Here is a 21,004-nt window from a genome sequence, read left to right on the forward strand (position 1 = left end):
TATACCAATAATACATACATCTAAAAGCTGTGTATTGTACGAGTACGAATACGGGTGCATACGAGTAGAATTGTTGATGAAACTGAACGAGGATGTAACTGTAAGCATTTTTGTTAAGTAGAAGTATTTTGATAAGTGTCTTGAAGTCTTTCAAAAGTGTATGAATACATATTAAAACACTACATGTATATACATTTTAACTGAGTCGTTAAGTCATGGTTAGTCGTTACATGTAAGTGTTGTTTTGAAACCTTTAGGTTAACGATCTTGTTAAATGTTGTTAACCCATTATTTATTAAATCAAATGAGATGTTAAATTATTACATTATCATGATATCATGATGTATTAATATATCTTAATATGATATATATACATTAAATGTCGTTACAACGATATTCGTTACATATATGTCTCGTTTCAAAATCATTAAGTTAGTAGTCTTGTTTTTACATATGTAGTTCATTGTTAATATACTTAATGATATGTTTACTTATCATAATATCATGTTAACTATATATATATCCATATATATGTCATCATATAGTTTTTACAAGTTTTAACGTTCGTGAATCACCGGTCAACTTGGGTGGTCAATTGTCTATATGAAACCTATTTCAATTAATCAAGTCTTAACAAGTTTGATTGCTTAAGATGTTGGAAACACTTAATCATATAAATATCAATTTCATTTAATATATATATAAACATGGAAAAGTTCGGGTCACTACAATTACCACCCGTAGTGGTAATTGGTGAAGTCCACTTTAGGTGTCTAAATGGGCAGTTTGTGAAGGTAAGTAGAAACACTTGGTTAAGGGTGTTGGAGTCGAATTCTCTTGTAGAGAATGTATGTTGATTGTTTGTATATATATATGCGTATTATAGATAAAAGGTTTGCTCGGTTGCGTTTGGAGGTGATTTACATACATGATTTGTGCGGGTGTTTTGAGGTGTGTGGAGTAATTATGCATGTATGTATATAGTATATTTATTTGTATGCTATGGCATGACCCACAGAGCCGAAAGTGCCATAGTATGTGCGAGTGTGCTATGATGTGAACCACAGGGCCGGTAGCATCATGGTACGTGTATTGTAGTGTGAACCACGGAGCCGGTAACACTATAGCCACGGGGGTTGGAGTGCGAACCACGGAGCCGGTAGCGCCTCGACAGGAGTATGACTCGAGTTGTGATGTGAACCATGGAGCCGGTAGCATCAAAGTGTGAACCATGAAGCTGGTAGCACTATAAAATGAGGTGTGAACCACGGAGCCGGTAACATCAAAGTGTAAACCATGGAGCCGGTAGCACTATAAAAGAGTATGACTCAAATGTGTAGTGGCGTGAACCAATGAGCTGGTAGCGTCATAGCATTTCGTATGGTGTGAACCACGGAGCCGGTAGCACCATGACGCGCGTATGGTTAACCATATAGTTTGTGTTTGTATTGTAGTGTAGCATATTATATTTTGGAGTATATGCTATTGTTTATGCTAGTTGCGGTAATGGAGGTTATTAGCTTTATACTTGGAGTTCGTATGCTAATATTATATTGCTAGCATGTTTGTGGTATGTGAGTAGGTGGTTGCAAGTAGGTATATTATATATGCATGTGTATACTTATTGCACTCACTAAGCGTTAGCTTACCCTTCTCATTGTTTACCTTTTTACAGGTATTGTGATTATGAAGCTAGCTGGTTGTTAGGCTAGATACGTAGGAGCGCTCGAGCTCGATGGGGTAGCTTTTGGAGATATGGACTCGGATTGGGGATTTGGTAGTCCCCGGAATTATGCTCTTAGTATTGGGTTGGATTATTGAGTCTTAACCCGTATTTGTGGTGTAAACACTTTTATTTAACGTTTTGTTGATGTAAAACTTGAGTGGGTTGTTACAAAGCATTTGGTTGTTGATTAAAAGTGTTAAGTGTGTTTTGAAATGAATTGGAGCTGATTGGGTCTGCTATGGACGCCGTCCAGTATAACGTAGGTTGGGTGTGTTCAGTCACAGAACTTTTTAGTGTATTTGGACGCCGTCCTAAATGTTGGATGTCGTCCTGTCTTTTGTAACTGGACGCCGTCCAGAGGCCTGGACACCGTCCAGATGTACTGTTGGTAAAAAAAATATTGTCGTGTTTTTGGTAAAACGAAGTTGGGTCGTTACAGGTTCGAAAACCCAAGCTTCGGTTAATCGGAAACAACCTAGTACTTCCCGAGTGAATCATGTTTCTGACTCGGGTGGTTCATCTAGGAACTTAGAGCAAGAATTAGATGATTTGAAAATGCTTATATTTAACAAGCCAAACCAGGGTCTTGCTTGTAATGTTTCGCAGGTTCAGGAAGTTTGTGAGATATGTGGAGATCCCTCTCATTTCGCACACGGGTGTAGGAATGGGATTCCACCGGTGAATCAACAGATAATGGAAGAACAGGTTAACGAGGTTCAGGGAAGGAGATTTGTTCCATACTCCAATACGTATAATCCAGGATGGAGAAATCATCCAAACTTTAGTTGGAGCAACAACAACGCTTTAAATGCTAACAATCAAGGAACCCAACCAAGACCTCAAAACAACTTTCAAAATCAAAACAACTTTCAAAATCAAGGGAACTACCAAAGAAATTACCAAAACCCTTATCCCAATAACCGAAACCAAAACCAAAATAATTACCAAAACCAAAGCCAAAACCAAAACCAAAATCAAAACAGTTCTCCACCCAATCAACCATCAAGCTCGGATGCCAAGATAGACGCGTTTATTTCTGAAATGCAAAAAATAGTGGAGGTGCAAAACAAGTCTATTGGTGCATTGGCTAAATAGATTGGTAATGTAGCGAAAAGTAAAGGAAATTGAGAGCCGGGTACAATTCCAAGTTATACAGTTCTCAATCCAAATCATAACGATCTGGGAAAAGGACATAGTGTTAATATGGTAGGCACCCTGCAAAGTGGAAAGAAGTATGACAATAAGGTTGGTGAGAAATAGGTAGCTCAACACGATGCACGTAAGTCTCCTATCGTCCTTGATGAGGAGGATGAGGTAAGTGAAAATAATGACCTTGGGAAGGGGTGGAAAATAAAGAACCCATCATTGAGGAAAGTGGGAAATCGGGTACGGAACCAAAAACTGTCCCATTTCCCAAGGCCTTAGAGTCCCCGAACCAATTTCCTTATGGGAAGAAGGGATCACAACTGGAAGACATGTGGGAAACATTTAAACAGGTTAAGATTAATTTGCCCCTTATCGATACTATTAAGCAAGTCTCGTCCTACGCTAACTCTTTGAAAGACCTTTGCACTCAAAAGAGGAAGCAAAGGGCGACTTTACCCAAGAAGGTGGACCTAACCGAGCACCTAAGTGTGGTTGTCTCGGGTACACTCCCACCTAAGTTTAAGGACCCAGGGACTCCATTGATAGCGGTGACCGTAGGAAATATAAATGTGAAAAAGGCATTATTGGACCTAGGAGCTAGCATTAATATCTTACCCTTTTGCCTAGTTGACCAATTTGAATTAGGATTGATGAAAAGAACTGACATAATTATTCAACTAGCGGACCAATCAATCAAAACGCCTAAGGGGATGTTGGAAGATGTGATAGTAAAAGTGGAGGATTTCTATTGCCCGGTTGATTTCATAGTAATGGATATTGAACCTAGGAATAGAGATGCCCAACCCACGATAATCTTGGGGCTCCCGTTTTTGGCCACCATAAATGCCCATATAAACTGTAGAACGGGTGCCATGGATATATCATTTGAAAATAGGAAAATGAGGATTAATATCTTTAATTCTCTTCATGCCCCATATGTCCATGAATGTTATCAAGTAGACATAGTTGATGAGCAAGTGGAAAAACATGCTTCCCATTTGATAACAAATGATGTGGTGGAAGTATTTTGCTTAGGTGATGAAGATGATGTTGAGTGTGAGGAAGTTAAGGCAGTTGAGTTGGGCATAGCAAGTACAATGGACTCTAGGTTACCACCTTGGACTCATAAATATGAGCCATTACCTAAGTCCATAGACACCAACACAAAACCTTCGTTAGAGTCACCACCGACCCTTGAGCTTAAACCGTTACCCTCTCGTTTAAAGTATGCATTCTTGGGTACTAACGGCACTTTGCCAGTTATTATTGCTTCAGATTTGACAGGTGTGCAGGAAAAAGCTTTAATGGAGGTGCTTCATAAGTACAAGGCTGTGGTGGGATGGACTATAGCAGATTTGAAAGGGATAAGTCCCTCAGTGTGTATGCATCGTATAGTGACAGATCTGGAGGTTAAACATGCTCGTGACATGCGACACAGGTTAAACCCGAACATGCAGGAAGTTGTAAAGAAATAGGTTCTTAAGTGGTTAGATGCATGGATTATTTTCCCTATTTCGGATAGTTAGTGGGTGAGTCCCACTCAAATAGTGCCAAAGAAAGCTGGGATCATGGTCATGGAAAACGAGGAAGAAGAAAAGATCATAACCCGTCCCGTGACAGGTTGGCGGGTATGTATTGATTATAGGAAGTTAAATGCTGCAACTTCAAAAGATCAATTTCCCTTGCCTTTTATTGACGAAATCATCGAAAAGTTGTCAGGTCAAAAGTTTTACTGTTTCTTATATGGGTATTCGAGATACAACCAAATACCTATTCACCTTAATGACCAAGAAAAAACAACTTTTACTTGTCTTTATGGAACTTATGCTTTTAGAAGAATGTCTTTTGGTTTGTGTAATGCACCTGCTACTTTTCAAAGGTGTATGATGAGTATTTTTTCAGAGTTAATAGGCGAGTCTTTAGAAATTTTCATGGATGATTTCTCAATATTCGGCAAGTCAATCATGTCTAAATATGTTGGAAAAAGTTTTAAAGCGGTGTACCGAGACTAACCTCGTCCTTAGTTGGGAAAAGAGCCATTTTATGGTAAGGGAAAGGGTGGTTTTGGGACATATTGTGTCTGAACGGGGATTTGAAGTAGATAGGGCCAAGGTGCAATTAATTTCAACATTGCCACCACCGGCCAATGTCAAGGGGGTAAGGTCATTTTTGGGACATGCGGGGTTCTATCGTAGGTTTATCAAAGATTTTTAGAGCAATTTCTAAACCATTATGTAATTTGTTGTTAAAAGATGCACCTTTTGACTTTGATGACCAATGTAAGGAGGCCTTTAGTACCCTTAAATGTAAGTTGACCGAAGCACTCATTTTACAATCACCTGACTGGACCAAACCATTTGAGATTATGTGCGATGCCAGTGATTACGCGGCTGGGGCTGTTTTGGGACAAAGGGTTGATAAGAAACCAGTTGTTATCCACTATGCTAGTAAAACGTACTCGGATGCCCAAGTGAACTATACCACAACTGAGAAGGAATTACTAGCGGTAGTGTTTGCCTTAGACAAGTTTAGATCACATTTGTGGGGTCTAAGGTAGTTGTTTTCTCATACCATAGTGCCCTAAGACACTTACTAGAGAAAAAAGAGACTAAGCCCAGATTAATTAAGTGGATCTTGTTGTTACGAGAGTTTAATTTAGAAATAAGGGATAAGAAGGGTATAGAGAATGTGGTGGCAGACCATTTATCTAGGATACCCCCGCCTCCGTTTGACCCTGCTAAACCAATCCAGGAAAATTTTCCGGACGAGTGTTTGTTTAGTGTTGTGGAGGTACCGTGGTTTGCGCATATTGTTAACTACTTGGTGACTAACAAAGTACCGGAGCATTGGAACAAGCACAAGAGGGATTACTTCTTTTCGCAGGTTACGCATTACATTTGGAAGGACCCAGTTCTTTACCGAATTGGACCAGACCAAATCATAAGGAGATGTGTGGCGGAAGACGAGCATAAGGACATACTAGCTCATTGCCATACTTTCGCATGTGGAGGACACTATGGAATAAAGAAAACCGGGTACAAAGTACTCGACTCAGGTTTCTTCTGGCCTACTATTTTCAAAGATGCATGTGAGTATGTTAAAAATTGTGCTAGGTGTCAAAGGATGGGGGAATTTATAAACGTAACGAAATGCCCATGAACCCAATTTTGGTTTGTGAAATTTTTGACATTTGCGGCATAGATTTTATGGGACCTTTTCCACCGTCCTTCGGGTTTGAGTATATATTAGTAGCCGTTGATTATGTCTCAAAATGGGTGGAGGCCAAGGCTACGCGGATCAATGACCACAAAGTTGTCCTTAAGTTTGTTAAGAAGAATATTTTATGTCCTCATGGTGTCCCTAAGGCCATAATTAGTGATGGGGGTTCACACTTTAAGAACTCCCATTTTGCTAAACTTTTAAGGGATTATGGGGTGAATCATCGAATTGTTACGCCTTACCATCCCCAAATAAGTGGGCAAGTGGAAGTATCTAATAGGGAATTAAAAAGGATTTTAGAGAAAATCGTAAATCCTAATCTCAAAGATTGGTCTTTAAGACTAGACGATGCGCTTTGGGCTTACCGGACAGCTTATAAAACCCCTATTGGTACTTCACCTTACCGACTTGTATATAGGAAGGCATGTCACTTACCTATTGAAATTGAGCATCGTGCAAAGTGGGCTATTAAACAGGTGAACATGAATATGGATGAGGCAGAAAAAGCAAGAAAGTTAGAATTATCGGTATTAGATGAGTTGAGACATGATGCTTACAAAAATTCAAAAATCTACAAGGATAAAACGAAAGAGTTTCATGATAAGCAAATCATAAGGCGAATGTTTGTGGTAGGACAAAGTGTGTGGTTATTTAATTCAAGGTTGAAGTTATTTTCGGGAAAATTGAAGAGTAAATGGAATGGGCCATATGTTGTCACTAAAGTTACTCCACATGGGGCAATCGAAATACGAGATCCAAAAGGTGGAGAACCATTTTTGGTTAATGGGCAACAGTTGAAAATTGCTCTAAATTCATCGCTTGAAGATTCCAAAGTAGTTGAAACGGTTCACTTTGAACCCATGAAAGTCCATCAACTTAGAACAATTCGGGTGAAGGAATCAAGGAATCATGTTAGTAAAGAGATCATTGATGCGTGGCTTGATCAAAATGTTACTATTAGTCTTGCACCGAATTGTGAGCTTGGGATGATGATGGGCGATTTGATGATGCGCCCGATGATGCGGTGTCCGAGGTTATTTTGGATGAATGTTTTGATGAGTTTGATGAAAAGTTGTCATTGGAAGAAGATGCTAAGGGAAGGCCGGAGATCCTTCGTCAACAAGAAGATCTGGGTGAAGTATTGTTCGAATTAAGTTTCATTGGGGTCTTACCCCACTTTGCTAACAATCATCGTGAATTCAAAGTGATTGCTGATACGGAATCTTCAATTAATATCATGTCATACGTGACGTACAAGCGATTATTTCATGACAAGTGTACTCTATGTTCGTTGATTAAATCCAATGCGGTAATAACACTTGGCAACAATACTAAGTGTAGGGCACTTGGGGTACTTCGTAATGTGATGGTTAGTGTGAAAGGTGTTTTCCTTGAGGTACCATTCACCATTTTTGATATACCAACGGATGAAGATGTTCCATTGTTAGTAGGGCGTGGATTCATTGCAAATGCGGGTGGTAAAATAGACCCGGGGGCGGGTGCTATCACGTTTGAAGGAGGGAACGGAACTTTTAGATTTTGTAATTCGAAAAATATGCGGTTTCCCTCGGCATATATAGTTGAGAGAGAATTTGATGATGACTATTGCATGATGTTTGGGGTACAAGTGGTTGACACGAATGAAGTGGTTAGTGAAGAAATGGTAAAGGATACTATAGACATGGACGGAATCTATCAAAGTGTTGAGTGTGGGGGTATTCGCCTCGATCAACGCTTAGATTCTGAGTTGGGTGAAGATGAAAAAGCTGAAATTTTGTATGATTCCATGAAACGAAAGTATAAAGAGTTCAAGAAAGCTAGGGGTGACCACAAGCTAACCGAGAGGATGGTGTTCGAGTTAAGCCCGGCAGAACGTGATGTACTTATAGAGATTATTGAAGAAGAAAAGTCTTTCCACCTCTACTTGGAAAGACAATTGAAGAAGAAGAGTGATGAAAACCCGAGCAAAGTTGAAACCATTTGTGTTAACACGGTTAAAGAAGCACCCGAATTAGAAAAAGAACCGGATGTGGATATAGAAGAGATTCGTAAGACGCTTGAGAGTATGTGGGGTAAAGAAAACACGGACAAGTTCATGAACAACACCAAAATGTCTTTTGTTGAAGATGAGGGTTGGACAATTGAAGTTGAGTACGTTAAGTCTAAACCACAATGTGAATTCAAGCCTCGTATAAGATATAGAGATCCGGGCGAGTTTTCGGTTATGTGTCGATTTAAAAAGAAGAAGACTTACTTGGCATTGTTAGACTCGGGTGCAAGTGTTAATATGATGCCGGCCAAAGTTGCAAAATCGTTAGGCAATCGGGAGTTGGTTCGAACTAATACGAGTATCAAATTTGGAAATCAAACCGTTGATGACCCAATCAGGGTTGCGGTAGATGTCCTTTTTATTATCCACGGTATTGATTATAAAGAAGATTTCTAAATTATGGATTGTTAACGGGATAAAAACACTCCAATTGTGTTAGGACGTGGATTTCTAGCAACCGCGAGAATGTCACTAGATTTTGATACGGGGACGTTGATAATTAAAGATGAAGATAACATGAGCACTCTCCATATGGAAGATGGATTTGGCTCTAGCAACATCGGGGTCGATGATCCGGACGAGTGCTAATCTGAAAGAGGAGTCGAGTGTGCGACTCCGTCAAAAATCCGCACACCTTTGTAAAGTTTGTAAGTTGTAGGGTATTTTATTTTGTTTTGTACATACGGACGGGGCAAAGAATCATTTCCAAGGCTTCAAAATGGGCTAGTTTAATGACTATCTCTAATTTTGCGCATTGAGGACAATGCAATGCTCAAAGTGTGGGAGGGGGTCAGGTTTTTAGTCCCAAAAATGAGTTGTGCGAGAAAAATGTGAAAATTGAAAAACTAAAAAAAAAAACACCTGACAGTTGGCGTAATTTACGCCAAAACTGGCGTATTATACCCCAGTATACCCTCGTGGCTCAGCATAAAAATCAATCTTGGGCGTAAAAATACGCCAAGTTTTTACGGCCATTACAGTATATATATATATATATATATATATATATATATATATTTACGCCAGAACTGGCGTATTTTACACCAGTGTAAAAATGCTGGTGATGGGTTTAAGGGTTTTAAATAGAGAAAAACAAATTAAAATATATACTCCTCATGTGCAGCCATTAACCACGAACACCATCACTCTAAACCATAATTTTTCATCATCTAAACAACAAATCAAAGCTTTAAACATCATCAATTCGTCATTACACTTCATTCATGAAATGTCCCGTTCTTATTGATTAAAAACGTTCCATATCAATTGATTTCGTTGCGAGGTTTTGACCTCTATATGAGACGTTTTTCAAAGACTGCATTCATTTTTAAAACAAACCATAACCTTTATTTCATAAATAAAGGTTTAAAAAGCTTTACGTAGACTATCAAATAATGATAATCTAAAATATCATGTTTACACACGACCATTACATAATGGTTTACAATACAAATATGTTACATCGAAATCAGTTTCTTGAATGCAGTTTTTACACAATATCATACAAACATGGACTCCAAATCTTGTCCTTATTTTAGTATGCAACAGCGGAAGCTCTTAATATTCAACTGAGAATAAACATGCTTTAAACGTCAACAAAAATGTTGGTGAGTTATAGGTTTAACCTATATATATCAAATCGTAACAATAGACCACAAGATTTCATATTTCAATACACATCCCATACATAGAGATAAAACTCATTCATATGGTGAACACCTGGTAACCGACATTAACAAGATGCATATATAAGAATATCCCCATCATTCCGGGACACCCTTCGGATATGATATAAATTTCGAAGTACTAAAGCATCCGGTACTTTGGATGGGGTTTGTTAAGCCCAATAGATCTATCTTTAGGATTCGCGTCAATTAGGGTGTCTGTTCCCTAATTCTTAGATTACCAGACTTAATAAAAAGGGGCATATTCGATTTCGATAATTCAACCATAGAATGTAGTTTCACGTACTTGTGTCTATTTTGTAAATCATTTATAAAACCTGCATGTATTCTCATCCCAAAAATATTAGATTTTAAAAGTGGGACTATAACTCACTTTCACATATTTTTACTTCGTCGAGAAGTAAGACTTGGCCACTGTTGATTCACGAACCTATAACAATATATACATGTATATTAAAGTATGTTCAAAATATATTTACAACACTTTTAATATATTTTGATGTTTTAAGATTATTAAGTCAGCTGTCCTCGTTCGTAACCTACAACTAGTTGTCCACAGTTAGATGTACAGAAATAAATCGATAAATATTATCTTGAATCAATCCACGACCCAGTGTATACGTATCTCAGTATTGATCACAACTCAAACTATATATATTTTGGAATCAACCTCAACCCTGTATAGCTAACTCCAACATTCACATATAGAGTGTCTATGGTTGTTCCGAAATATATATAGATGTGTCGACATGATAGGTCGAAACATTGTATACGTGTCTATGGTATCTCAAGATTACATAATATACAATACAAGTTGATTAAGTTATGGTTGGAATAGATTTGTTACCAATTTTCACGTAGCTAAAATGGAAAAATTATCCAATCTTGTTTTACCCATAACTTCTTCATTTTAAATCCGTTTTGAGTGAATCAAATTGCTATGGTTTCATATTGAACTCTATTTTATGAATCTAAACAGAAAAAGTATAGGTTTATAGTCGGAAAAATAAGTTACAAGTCGTTTTTGTAAAGGTAGTCATTTCAGTCGAAAGAACGACGTCTAGATGACCATTTTAGAAAACATACTTCCACTTTGAGTTTAACCATAATTTTTGGATATAGTTTCATGTTCATAATAAAAATCATTTTCTCAGAATAACAACTTTTAAATCAAAGTTTATCATAGTTTTTAATTAACTAACCCAAAACAGCCCGCGGTGTTACTACGACGGCGTAACTCCAGTTTTACGGTGTTTTTCGTGTTTCCAGGTTTTAAATCATTAAGTTAGCATATCATATAGATATAGAACATGTGTTTAGTTGATTTTAAAATTCAAGTTAGAAGGATTAACTTTTGTTTGCGAACAAGTTTAGAATTAACTAAACTATGTTCTAGTGATTACAAGTTTAAATCTTCGAATAAGATAGCTTTATATGTATGAATAGAATGATGTTATGAACATCATTACTACCTTAAGTTCCTTGGATAAACCTACTGGAAAAGATAAAAATGGATCTAGCTTCAACGGATCCTTGAATGGCTCGAAGTTCTTGAAGCAGAATCATGACACGAAAACAAGTTCAAGTAAGATCATCACTTGAAATAAGATTGTTATAGTTATAGAAATTGAACCAAAGTTTGAATATGATTATTACCTTGTATTAGAATGATAACCTACTGTAAGAAACAAAGATTTCTTGAGGTTAGATGATCACCTTACAAGATTGGAAGTGAGCTAGCAAACTTGAAAGTATTCTTGATTTTATGTAACTAGAACTTGTAGAATATATGAAGAACACTTAGAACTTGAAGATAGAACTTGAGAGAGATTAATTAGATGAATAAAATTGAAGAATTAAAGTGTTTGTAGGTGTTTTTGGTCGTTGGTGTATGGATTAGATATAAAGGATATGTAATTTTGTTTTCATGTAAATAAGTCATGAATGATTACTCATATTTTTGTAATTTTATGAGATATTTCATGCTAGTTGCCAAATGATGGTTCCCACATGTGTTAGGTGACTCACATGGGCTGCTAAGAGCTGATCATTAGAGTGTATATACCAATAGTACATACATCTAAAAGCTGTGTATTGTACGAGTACGAATACGGGTGCATACGAGTAGAATTGTTGATGAAACTGAACGAGGATGTAATTGTAAGCATTTTTATTAAGTAGAAGTATTTTGATAAGTGTATTGAAGTCTTTCAAAAGTGTATAAATACATATTAAAACACTACATGTATATACATTTTAACTGAGTCGTTAAGTCATCGTTAGTCGTTACATGTAAGTGTTGTTTTGAAACCTTTAGGTTAACGATCTTGTTAAATGTTGTTAACCCAATGTTTATAATATCAAATGAGATTTTAAATTATTATATTATCATGATATTATCATGTATGAATATCTCTTAATATGATATATATACATTAAATGTCTTTACAACGATAATCGTTACATATATGTCTCGTTTAAAAATCATTAAGTTAGTAGTCTTGTTTTTACATATGTAGTTCATTGTTAATATACTTAATGATATGTTTACTTATCATAGTATCATGTTAACTATATATATATCCATATATATGTCATCATATACTTTTTACAAGTTTTAACGTTCGTGAATCACCGGTCAACTTGGGTGGTCAATTGTCTATATGAAACATATTTCAATTAATCAAGTCTTAACAAGTTTGATTGCTTAACATGTTGGAAACATTTAATCATGTAAATATCAATCTCAATTAATATATATAAATATGGAAAAGTTCGGGTCACTACAGTACCTACCCGTTAAATAAATTTCGTCCCGAAATTTTAAGCTGTTGAAGGTGTTGACGAATCTTCTGGAAATAGATGCGGGTATTTCTTCTTCATCTGATCTTCATGCTGCCAGGTGAACTCGGGTCCTCTACGAGCATTCCATCGAACCTTAACAATTGGTATCTTGTTTTGCTTAAGTCTTTTAACCTCACGATCCATTATTTCGACGGGTTCTTCGATGAATTGAAGTTTTTCGTTGATTTGGATTTCATCTAATGGAATAGTGAGATCTTCTTTAGCAAAACATTTCTTCAAATTCGAGACGTGGAAAGTGTTATGTACAGCTGCGAGTTGTTGAGGTAACTCAAGTCGGTAAGCTACTGGTCCGACACGATCAATAATCTTGAATGGTCCAATATACCTTGGATTTAATTTCCCTCGTTTACCAAATCGAATAACGCCTTTCCAAGGTGCAACTTTAAGCATGACCATCTCTCCAATTTCAAATTCTATATCTTTTCTTTTAATGTCAGCGTAGCTCTTTTGTCGACTTTGGGCGGTTTTCAACGGTTGTTGAATTTGGATGATCTTCTCGGTAGTTTCTTGTATAATCTCTGGACCCGTAATCTATCTATCCCCCACTTCACTCCAACAAATCGGAGACCTGCACTTTCTACCATAAAGTGCTTCAAACGGCGCCATCTCAATGCTTGAATGGTAGCTGTTGTTGTAGGAAAATTCTGCTAACGGTAGATGTCTATCCCAACTGTTTCCGAAATCAATAACACATGCTCGTAGCATGTCTTCAAGCGTTTGTATCGTCCTTTCGCTCTGCCCATCAGTTTGTGGATGATAGGCAGTACTCATGTCTAGACGAGTTCCTAATGCTTGCTGTAATGTCTGCCAGAATCTTGAAATAAATCTGCCATCCCTATCAGAGATAATAGATATTGGTATTCCATGTCTGGAGACGACTTCCTTCAAATACAGTCGTGCTAACTTCTCCATCTTGTCATCTTCTCTTATTGGCAGGAAGTGTGCTGATTTGGTGAGACGATCAACTATTACCCAAATAGTATCAAAACCACTTGCAGTCCTTGGCAATTTAGTGATGAAATCCATGGTAATGTTTTCCCATTTCCATTCCGGGATTTCGGGTTGTTGAAGTAGACCTGATGGTTTCTGATGCTCAGCTTTGACCTTAGAACACGTCAAACATTCTCCTACGTATTTAGCAACATCGGCTTTCATACCCGGCCACCAAAAATGTTTCTTGAGATCCTTGTACATCTTCCCCGTTCCAGGATGTATTGAGTATCTGGTTTTATGAGCTTCTCTAAGTACCATTTCTCTCATATCTCCAAATTTTGGTACCCAAATCCTTTCAGCCCTATACCGGGTTCCGTCTTCCCGAATATTAAGATGCTTCTCCGATCCTTTGGGTATTTCATCCTTTAAATTTCCCTCTTTTAAAACTCCTTGTTGCGCCTCCTTTATTTGAGTAGTAAGGTTATTATGAATCATTATATTCATAGATTTTACTCGAATGGGTTCTCTGTCCTTCCTGCTCAAGGCATCGGCTACCACATTTGCCTTCCCCGGGTGGTAACGAATCTCAAAGTCGTAATCATTCAATAATTCAATCCACCTACGCTGCCTCATATTCAGTTGTTTCTGATTAAATATGTGTTGAAGACTTTTGTGGTCGGTATATATAATACTTTTGACCCCATATAAGTAGTGCCTCCAAGTCTTAAATGCAAAAACAACCGCGCCTAATTCCAAATCATGCGTCGTATAATTTTGCTCGTGAATCTTCAATTGTCTAGACGCATAAGCAATCACCTTCGTTCGTTGCATTAATACACAACCGAGACCTTGCTTTGATGCATCACAATAAATCACAAAATCATCATTCCCTTCAGGCAATGACAATATAAGTGCCGTAGTTAGCTTTTTCTTCAATAACTGAAACGCTTTCTCTTGTTCATCATTCCATTCAAATTTCTTCCCTTTATGCGTTAATGCAGTCAAGGGTTTTGCTATTCTGGAAAAGTCTTGTATGAACCTTCTGTAGTAACCAGCTAGTCCTAAAAACTGGCGTATGTGTTTCGGAGTTTTCGGGGTTTCCCACTTTTCAACAGTTTCTATCTTTGCCAGATCCACCTTAATACCTTCTTTGCTCACTATGTGACCGAGGAATTGAACTTCTTCCAACCAAAATGCACACTTTGAAAACTTAGCGTACAATTCTTCCTTCCTCAATACTTCTAACACCTTTCTCAAATGTTCACCGTGTTCTTGGTCATTCTTTGAGTAAATAAGTATGTCATCAATGAAAACAATGACAAACTTGTCAAGGTATGGTCCACACACTCGGTTCATAAGGTCCATGAACACAGCTGGTGCATTAGTTAAACCAAACGGCATGACCATAAACTCGTAATGACCGTAACGTGTTCTGAAAGCAGTCTTTGGAATATCATCTTCTTTCACCCGCATTTGATGATACCCGGAACGTAAGTCAATCTTTGAATAAACAGACGAGCCTTGTAGTTGATCAAATAAGTCATCGATTCGCGGTAGTGGGTAGCGGTTCTTGATGGTAAGTTTGTTCAACTCTCGGTAGTCGATACACAACCTGAATGTACCATCTTTCTTCTTGACAAACAAAACAGGAGCTCCCCACGGTGATGTGCTTGGTCGAATGAAACCACGCTCTAAAAGTTCTTGTAATTGGCTTTGCAGTTCTTTCATCTCGCTGGGTGCGAGTCTGTAAGGAGCACGAGCTATTAGTGCAGCTCCTGGTACAAGATCTATTTGAAATTCAACGGATCGATGTGGGGGTAATCCCGGTAATTCTTTCAGAAATACATCGGGAAATTCTTTTGCAATGGGAACATCATTGATGCTCTTTTCTTCAGTTTGTACTTTCTCGACGTGTGCTAGAATAGCATAGCAACCTTTTATTATTAGTTTTTGTGCCTTCAAATTACTAATAAGATGTAGCTTCGTGTTGCCCTTTTCTCTGTACACCATTAAGGATTTTCCTTTTTCTCGTATAATGCGAATTGCATTTTTGTAACAAACGATCTCTGCTTTCACTTCTTTCAACCAGTCCATACCGATTATCACATCAAAACTCCCTAACTCTACTGGTATCAAATCAATCTTAAATGTTTCGCTAACCAGTTTAATTTCTCGATTCCGACATATATTATCTGCTGAAATTAATTTACCATTTGCTAATTCGAGTAAAAATTTACTATCCAAAGGTGTCAATGGACAACTTAATTTAGCACAAAAATCTCTACTCATATAGCTTCTATCCGCACTCGAATCAAATAAAATGTAAGCAGATTTATTGTCAATAAGAAACGTACCCGTAACAAGCTCCGGGTCTTCTTGTGCCTCTGCCGCATTAATATTGAAAACTCTTCCGCGGCCTTGTCCATTCGTGTTCTCCTGGTTCGGGCAATTTCTAATAATGTGGCCCGGTTTTCCACATTTATAACAAACTACATTGGCATAACTTGCTCCGACACTACTTGCTCTGCCATTACTCGTTCCGACACCATTTGTTCCTTTCGTTCTGTTAACCCCTGGTCCATAGACCTCACACTTCGCCGTGCTATGACCATTTCTTTTACACTTGTTGCAAAATTTAGTGCAGAACCCCGAGTGATACTTTTCACACCTTTGGCATAGCTGCTTCTGATTGTTGTTGTTGTTGCGGTTGTTATTGTTGTTGGGATGATTGTTGTAGTTGCTGTTGTTGTTGTTGTTGTTGTTGGGCCGTTTGTTGTAGTTGCGATTGATGTTGCGATTGTTGGGATAATTGTTGCGATTATTGTTGTAATTGCTGTTGTTGTTGTATTGGTGATTCTTATCACCGTTTTCCTCCCACTTTCTTTTGACTTGCTTCACATTGGCCTCTTCAGCAGTCTGTTCTTTAATTCTTTCTTCAATCTGGTTCACTAGTTTGTGAGCCATTCTACATGCCTGTTGTATGGAGGCGGGCTCGTGTGAACTTATATCTTCTTGGATTCTTTCCGGTAATCCTTTCACAAACGCGTCGATCTTCTCTTCCTCATCTTCGAATGCTCCCGGACACAATAGGCACAATTCTGTGAATCGTCTTTCGTACGTGGTAATATCAAATCCTTGGGTTCGTAACCCTCTAAGTTCTGTCTTGAGCTTATTGACCTCGGTTCTGGGACGGTACTTCTCGTTCATCAAGTGCTTGAATGCTGACCACGGTAGTGCGTACGCATCGTCTTGTCCCACTTGCTCTAGATAGGTATTCCACCATGTTAACGCAGAACCTGTGAAGGTATGCGTAGCGTACTTTACTTTGTCCTCTTCAGTACACTTACTTATGGCAAACACCGATTCGACCTTCTCGGTCCACCGTTTCAATCCGATCGGTCCTTCGGTTCCATCAAATTCCAAAGGTTTGTAGGCAGTGAATTCTTTGTAGGTGCATCCTACACGATTTCATGTACTGCTAGATCCAAGGTTATTGTTGGTATGTAGCGCAGCCTGTACTGCGGCTATGTTTGAAGCTAGAAAAGTACGGAATTCCTCTTCATTCATATTCACGGTGTGTCGAGTAGTCGGTGCCATTTCCTTCAAAATTGTCAAATGGAACAAGTTAATCATACAGAATATTAAGAGTAGTTAATAGTATTTCGTAGCATAATATGAACTCATTTATAAAAGCTTTTTCTTCATATTAGCGTTTTATAAGTTTAAATTCGGGTAGTACCTACCCGTTAAGTTCATACTTAGTAGCTAATATACAATTCAACTACTACAATTCTATATGAAAAACTGATTATAATAATATTTCGCGTTCAAACTTTTATACAATATTTTACAAACTTACAATACCGCTTATTTTACATAAAGCATGAAATATAGCACACAATAACTTTGATACAAGATAGTTGTGAAGATAATTCTAGCTAGTACACAAGTCGTTCAGCAAAGGCAATAAAGACACGTAATTCATACGTCCAGAAACAAGTCATGCATTCTGGTTTTACTAGGACTACTTCCCATCCTTGGTCTTGTGGAACATAACCGTTATGGCCGTTGATAAGACAGCGTGTTGTAACGTCGTCAAAGGGACGAGGGTTACGTAATGTCCAACAGTCCCGTAACAATCTAAAAACCTCATTTCTTACCCCAATTACCGACTCCGTCACTTGTGGGAACGTTTTGTTTAATAGTTGTAGCCCGATGTTCTTGTTCTCACTTTGGTGAGAAGCGAACATTACTAATCCGTAAGCATAACATGCTTCTTTATGTTGCATGTTAGCCGCTTTTTCTAAATCACGAAGTCCAATATTCGGATATATTGAGTCAAAATAATTTCTTAACCCATTGCGTAAAATAGCATTTGGGTTCCCCGCAATATATGCGTCAAAGTAAACACATCGTAACTTATGGATTTCCCAATGTGATATCCCCCATCTTTCGAACGAAAGCCTTTTATAAACCAAGGCATTCTTGGAACGTTCTTCGAATGTCTTACAAACTGATCTCGCCTTAAATAGTTGTGCCGAAGAATTCTGACCAACTCTAGACAAGATTTCATCAATCATGTCTCCGGGTAGGTCTCTTAAAATATTGGGTTGTCTATCCATTTTGTGTTTTTATACTGTAAAATAGACAAGAGTTAGATTCATAAAAAAGATACTTATTAATACAAGCAATTTTTACATATATCATAAAGCATAAGCACACAATATTACATATATTACACCACACGAATACAACTATCTTATTCCGACTCGCTTGTTTCTTCTTCTTCGGTTTTGGTTCATTTTGCCAAGTTTCTAGGGATATATGATGTTCCCCTAATACGAGCCGTTATTTTCCACATTGGTTTATAAAAACCTGGTGGTTTAGAGGTTCCCGGGTCATTGTTACAACTTAAGAACTTCGGGGGTTGACGATACATATAAAGTTCATCGGGGTTGGAATTAGATTTCTTTATTTTTATGCCCTTTCCCTTATTATATTCTTTTGACTTTTTAAATTCAGTTGGGGTAATTTCTATAACATCATCGGAATTCTCGTCGGAATCCGATTCATCGGAGAATTGATAATCCTCCCAATATTTTGCTTCCTTGGCGGAAACACCATTGACCATAATTAGCCTTGGTCGGTTGGTTGAGGATTTTCTTTTACTTAACCGTTTTATTATTTCCCCCACCGGTTCTATTTCTTCATCCAGTTCCGATTCTTCTTTCGGTTCCGATTCTTCTTCCGGTTCCGACTCTTCTTCCGGTTCCTCTTCGGGAACTTGTGAATCATTCCAATTTACATTTGACTCTTCATTATTATTAGGTGAGTCAATGGGACTTGTTCTAGAGGTAGACATCTATCACATAATATCAAACGCGTTAAGAGATTAATATATCACATAATATTCACATGTTAAAAATATATAGTTTCCAACAAAATTTGTTAAGCAATCATTTTTCAAGTAAACACGGTCGAAGTCCAGACTCACTAATGCATCCGAACAAACTCGATAAGACACACTAATGCAAAATTCTGGTTCTCTAAGACCAACGCTCGGATACCAACTGAAATGTCCCGTTCTTATTGATTAAAAACGTTCCATATTAATTGATTTCGTTGCGAGGTTTTGACCTCTATATGAGACGTTTTTCAAAGACTGCATTCATTTTTAAAACAAACCATAACCTTTATTTCATAAATAAAGGTTTAAAAAGCTTTACGTAGACTATCAAATAATGATAATCTAAAATATCCTGTTTACACACGACCATTACATAATGGTTTACAATACAAATATGTTACATCGAAATCAGTTTCTTGAATGCAGTTTTTACACAATATCATACAAACATGGACTCCAAATCTTGTCCTTATTTTAGTATGCAACAGCGGAAGCTCTTAATATTCACCTGAGAATAAACATGCTTTAAACGTCAACAAAAATGTTGGTGAGTTATAGGTTTAACCTATATATATCAAATCGTAACAATAGACCACAAGATTTCATATTTCAATACACATCCCATACATAGAGATAAAACTCATTCATATGGTGAACACCTGGTAACCGACATTAACAAGATGCATATATAAGAATATCCCCATCATTCCGGGACACCCTTCGGATATGATATAAATTTCGAAGTACTAAAGCATCCGGTACTTTGGATGGGGTTTGTTAAGCCCAATAGATCTATCTTTAGGATTCGCGTCAATTAGGGTGTCTGTTCCCTAATTATTAGATTACCAGACTTAATAAAAAGGGGCATATTTGATTTCGATAATTCAACCATAGAATGTAGTTTCACGTACTTGTGTCTATTTTGTAAATCATTTATAAAACCTGCATGTATTCTCATCCCAAAAATATTAGATTTTAAAAGTGGGACTATAACTCACTTTCACAGATTTTTACTTCGTCGAGAAGTAAGACTTGGCCACTGTTGATTCACGAACCTATAACAATATATACATGTATATTAAAGTATGTTCAAAATATATTTACAACACTTTTAATATATTTTGATGTTTTAAGTTTATTAAGTCAGCTGTCCTCGTTAGTAACCTACAACTAGTTGTCCACAGTTAGATGTACAGAAATAAATCGATAAATATTATCTTGAATCAATCCACGACCCAGTGTATACGTATCTCAGTATTGATCACAACTCAAACTATATATATTTTGGAATCAACCTCAACCCTGTATAGCTAACTCCAACATTCACATATAGAGTGTCTATGGTTGTTCTGAAATATATATAGATGTGTCGACATGATAGGTCGAAACATTGTATACGTGTCTATGGTATCTCAAGATTACATAATATACAATACAAGTTGATTAAGTTATGGTTGGAATAGATTTGTTACCAATTTTCACGTAGCTAAAATGAGAAAAATTATCCAATCTTGTTTTACCCATAACTTCTTCATTTTAAATCCGTTTTGAGTGAATCAAATTGCTATGGTTTCATATTGAACTCTATTTTATGAATCTAAACAGAAAAAGTATAGGTTTATAGTCGGAAAAATAAGTTACAAGTCGTTTTTGTAAAGGTAGTCATTTCAGTCGAAAGAACGACGTCTAGATGACCATTTTAGAAAACATACTTCCACTTTGAGTTTAACCATAATTTTTGGATATAGTTTCATGTTCATAATAAAAATCATTTTCTCAGAATAACAACTTTTAAATCAAAGTTTATCATAGTTTTTAATTAACTAACCCAAAACAGCCCGCGGTGTTACTACGACGGCGTAAATCCAGTTTTACGGTGTTTTTCGTGTTTCCAGGTTTTAAATCATTAAGTTAGCATATCATATAGATATATAACATGTGTTTAGTTGATTTTAAAAGTCAAGTTAGAAGGA

At 37.1% G+C, this 21,004-nt stretch overlaps 1 protein-coding gene across 1 annotated transcript; it reads left to right on the plus strand.

Moving 5' to 3' along the window:
• The first annotated feature begins 3,201 nt into the window (after positions 1-3,201).
• Positions 3,202-4,347, plus strand: LOC139842472 (uncharacterized). The gene has a single exon (XM_071832609.1). It carries the CDS (start codon positions 3,202-3,204, stop codon positions 4,345-4,347), a length of 1,146 nt encoding a protein of 381 aa, XP_071688710.1.
• Positions 4,348-21,004: the final 16,657 nt, after the last annotated feature.

This window comes from Rutidosis leptorrhynchoides, chromosome 4 (assembly GCF_046630445.1).
Source record: "Rutidosis leptorrhynchoides isolate AG116_Rl617_1_P2 chromosome 4, CSIRO_AGI_Rlap_v1, whole genome shotgun sequence".
Lineage (NCBI taxonomy): Eukaryota > Viridiplantae > Streptophyta > Magnoliopsida > Asterales > Asteraceae > Rutidosis > Rutidosis leptorrhynchoides.

What these genes read in the sequence shown, in the direction of transcription:
- LOC139842472 (XM_071832609.1), top strand. Translation starts at nt 3,202, where the DNA reads ATGTGGGAAACATTTAAACAGGTTAAGATTAATTTGCCCCTTATCGAT.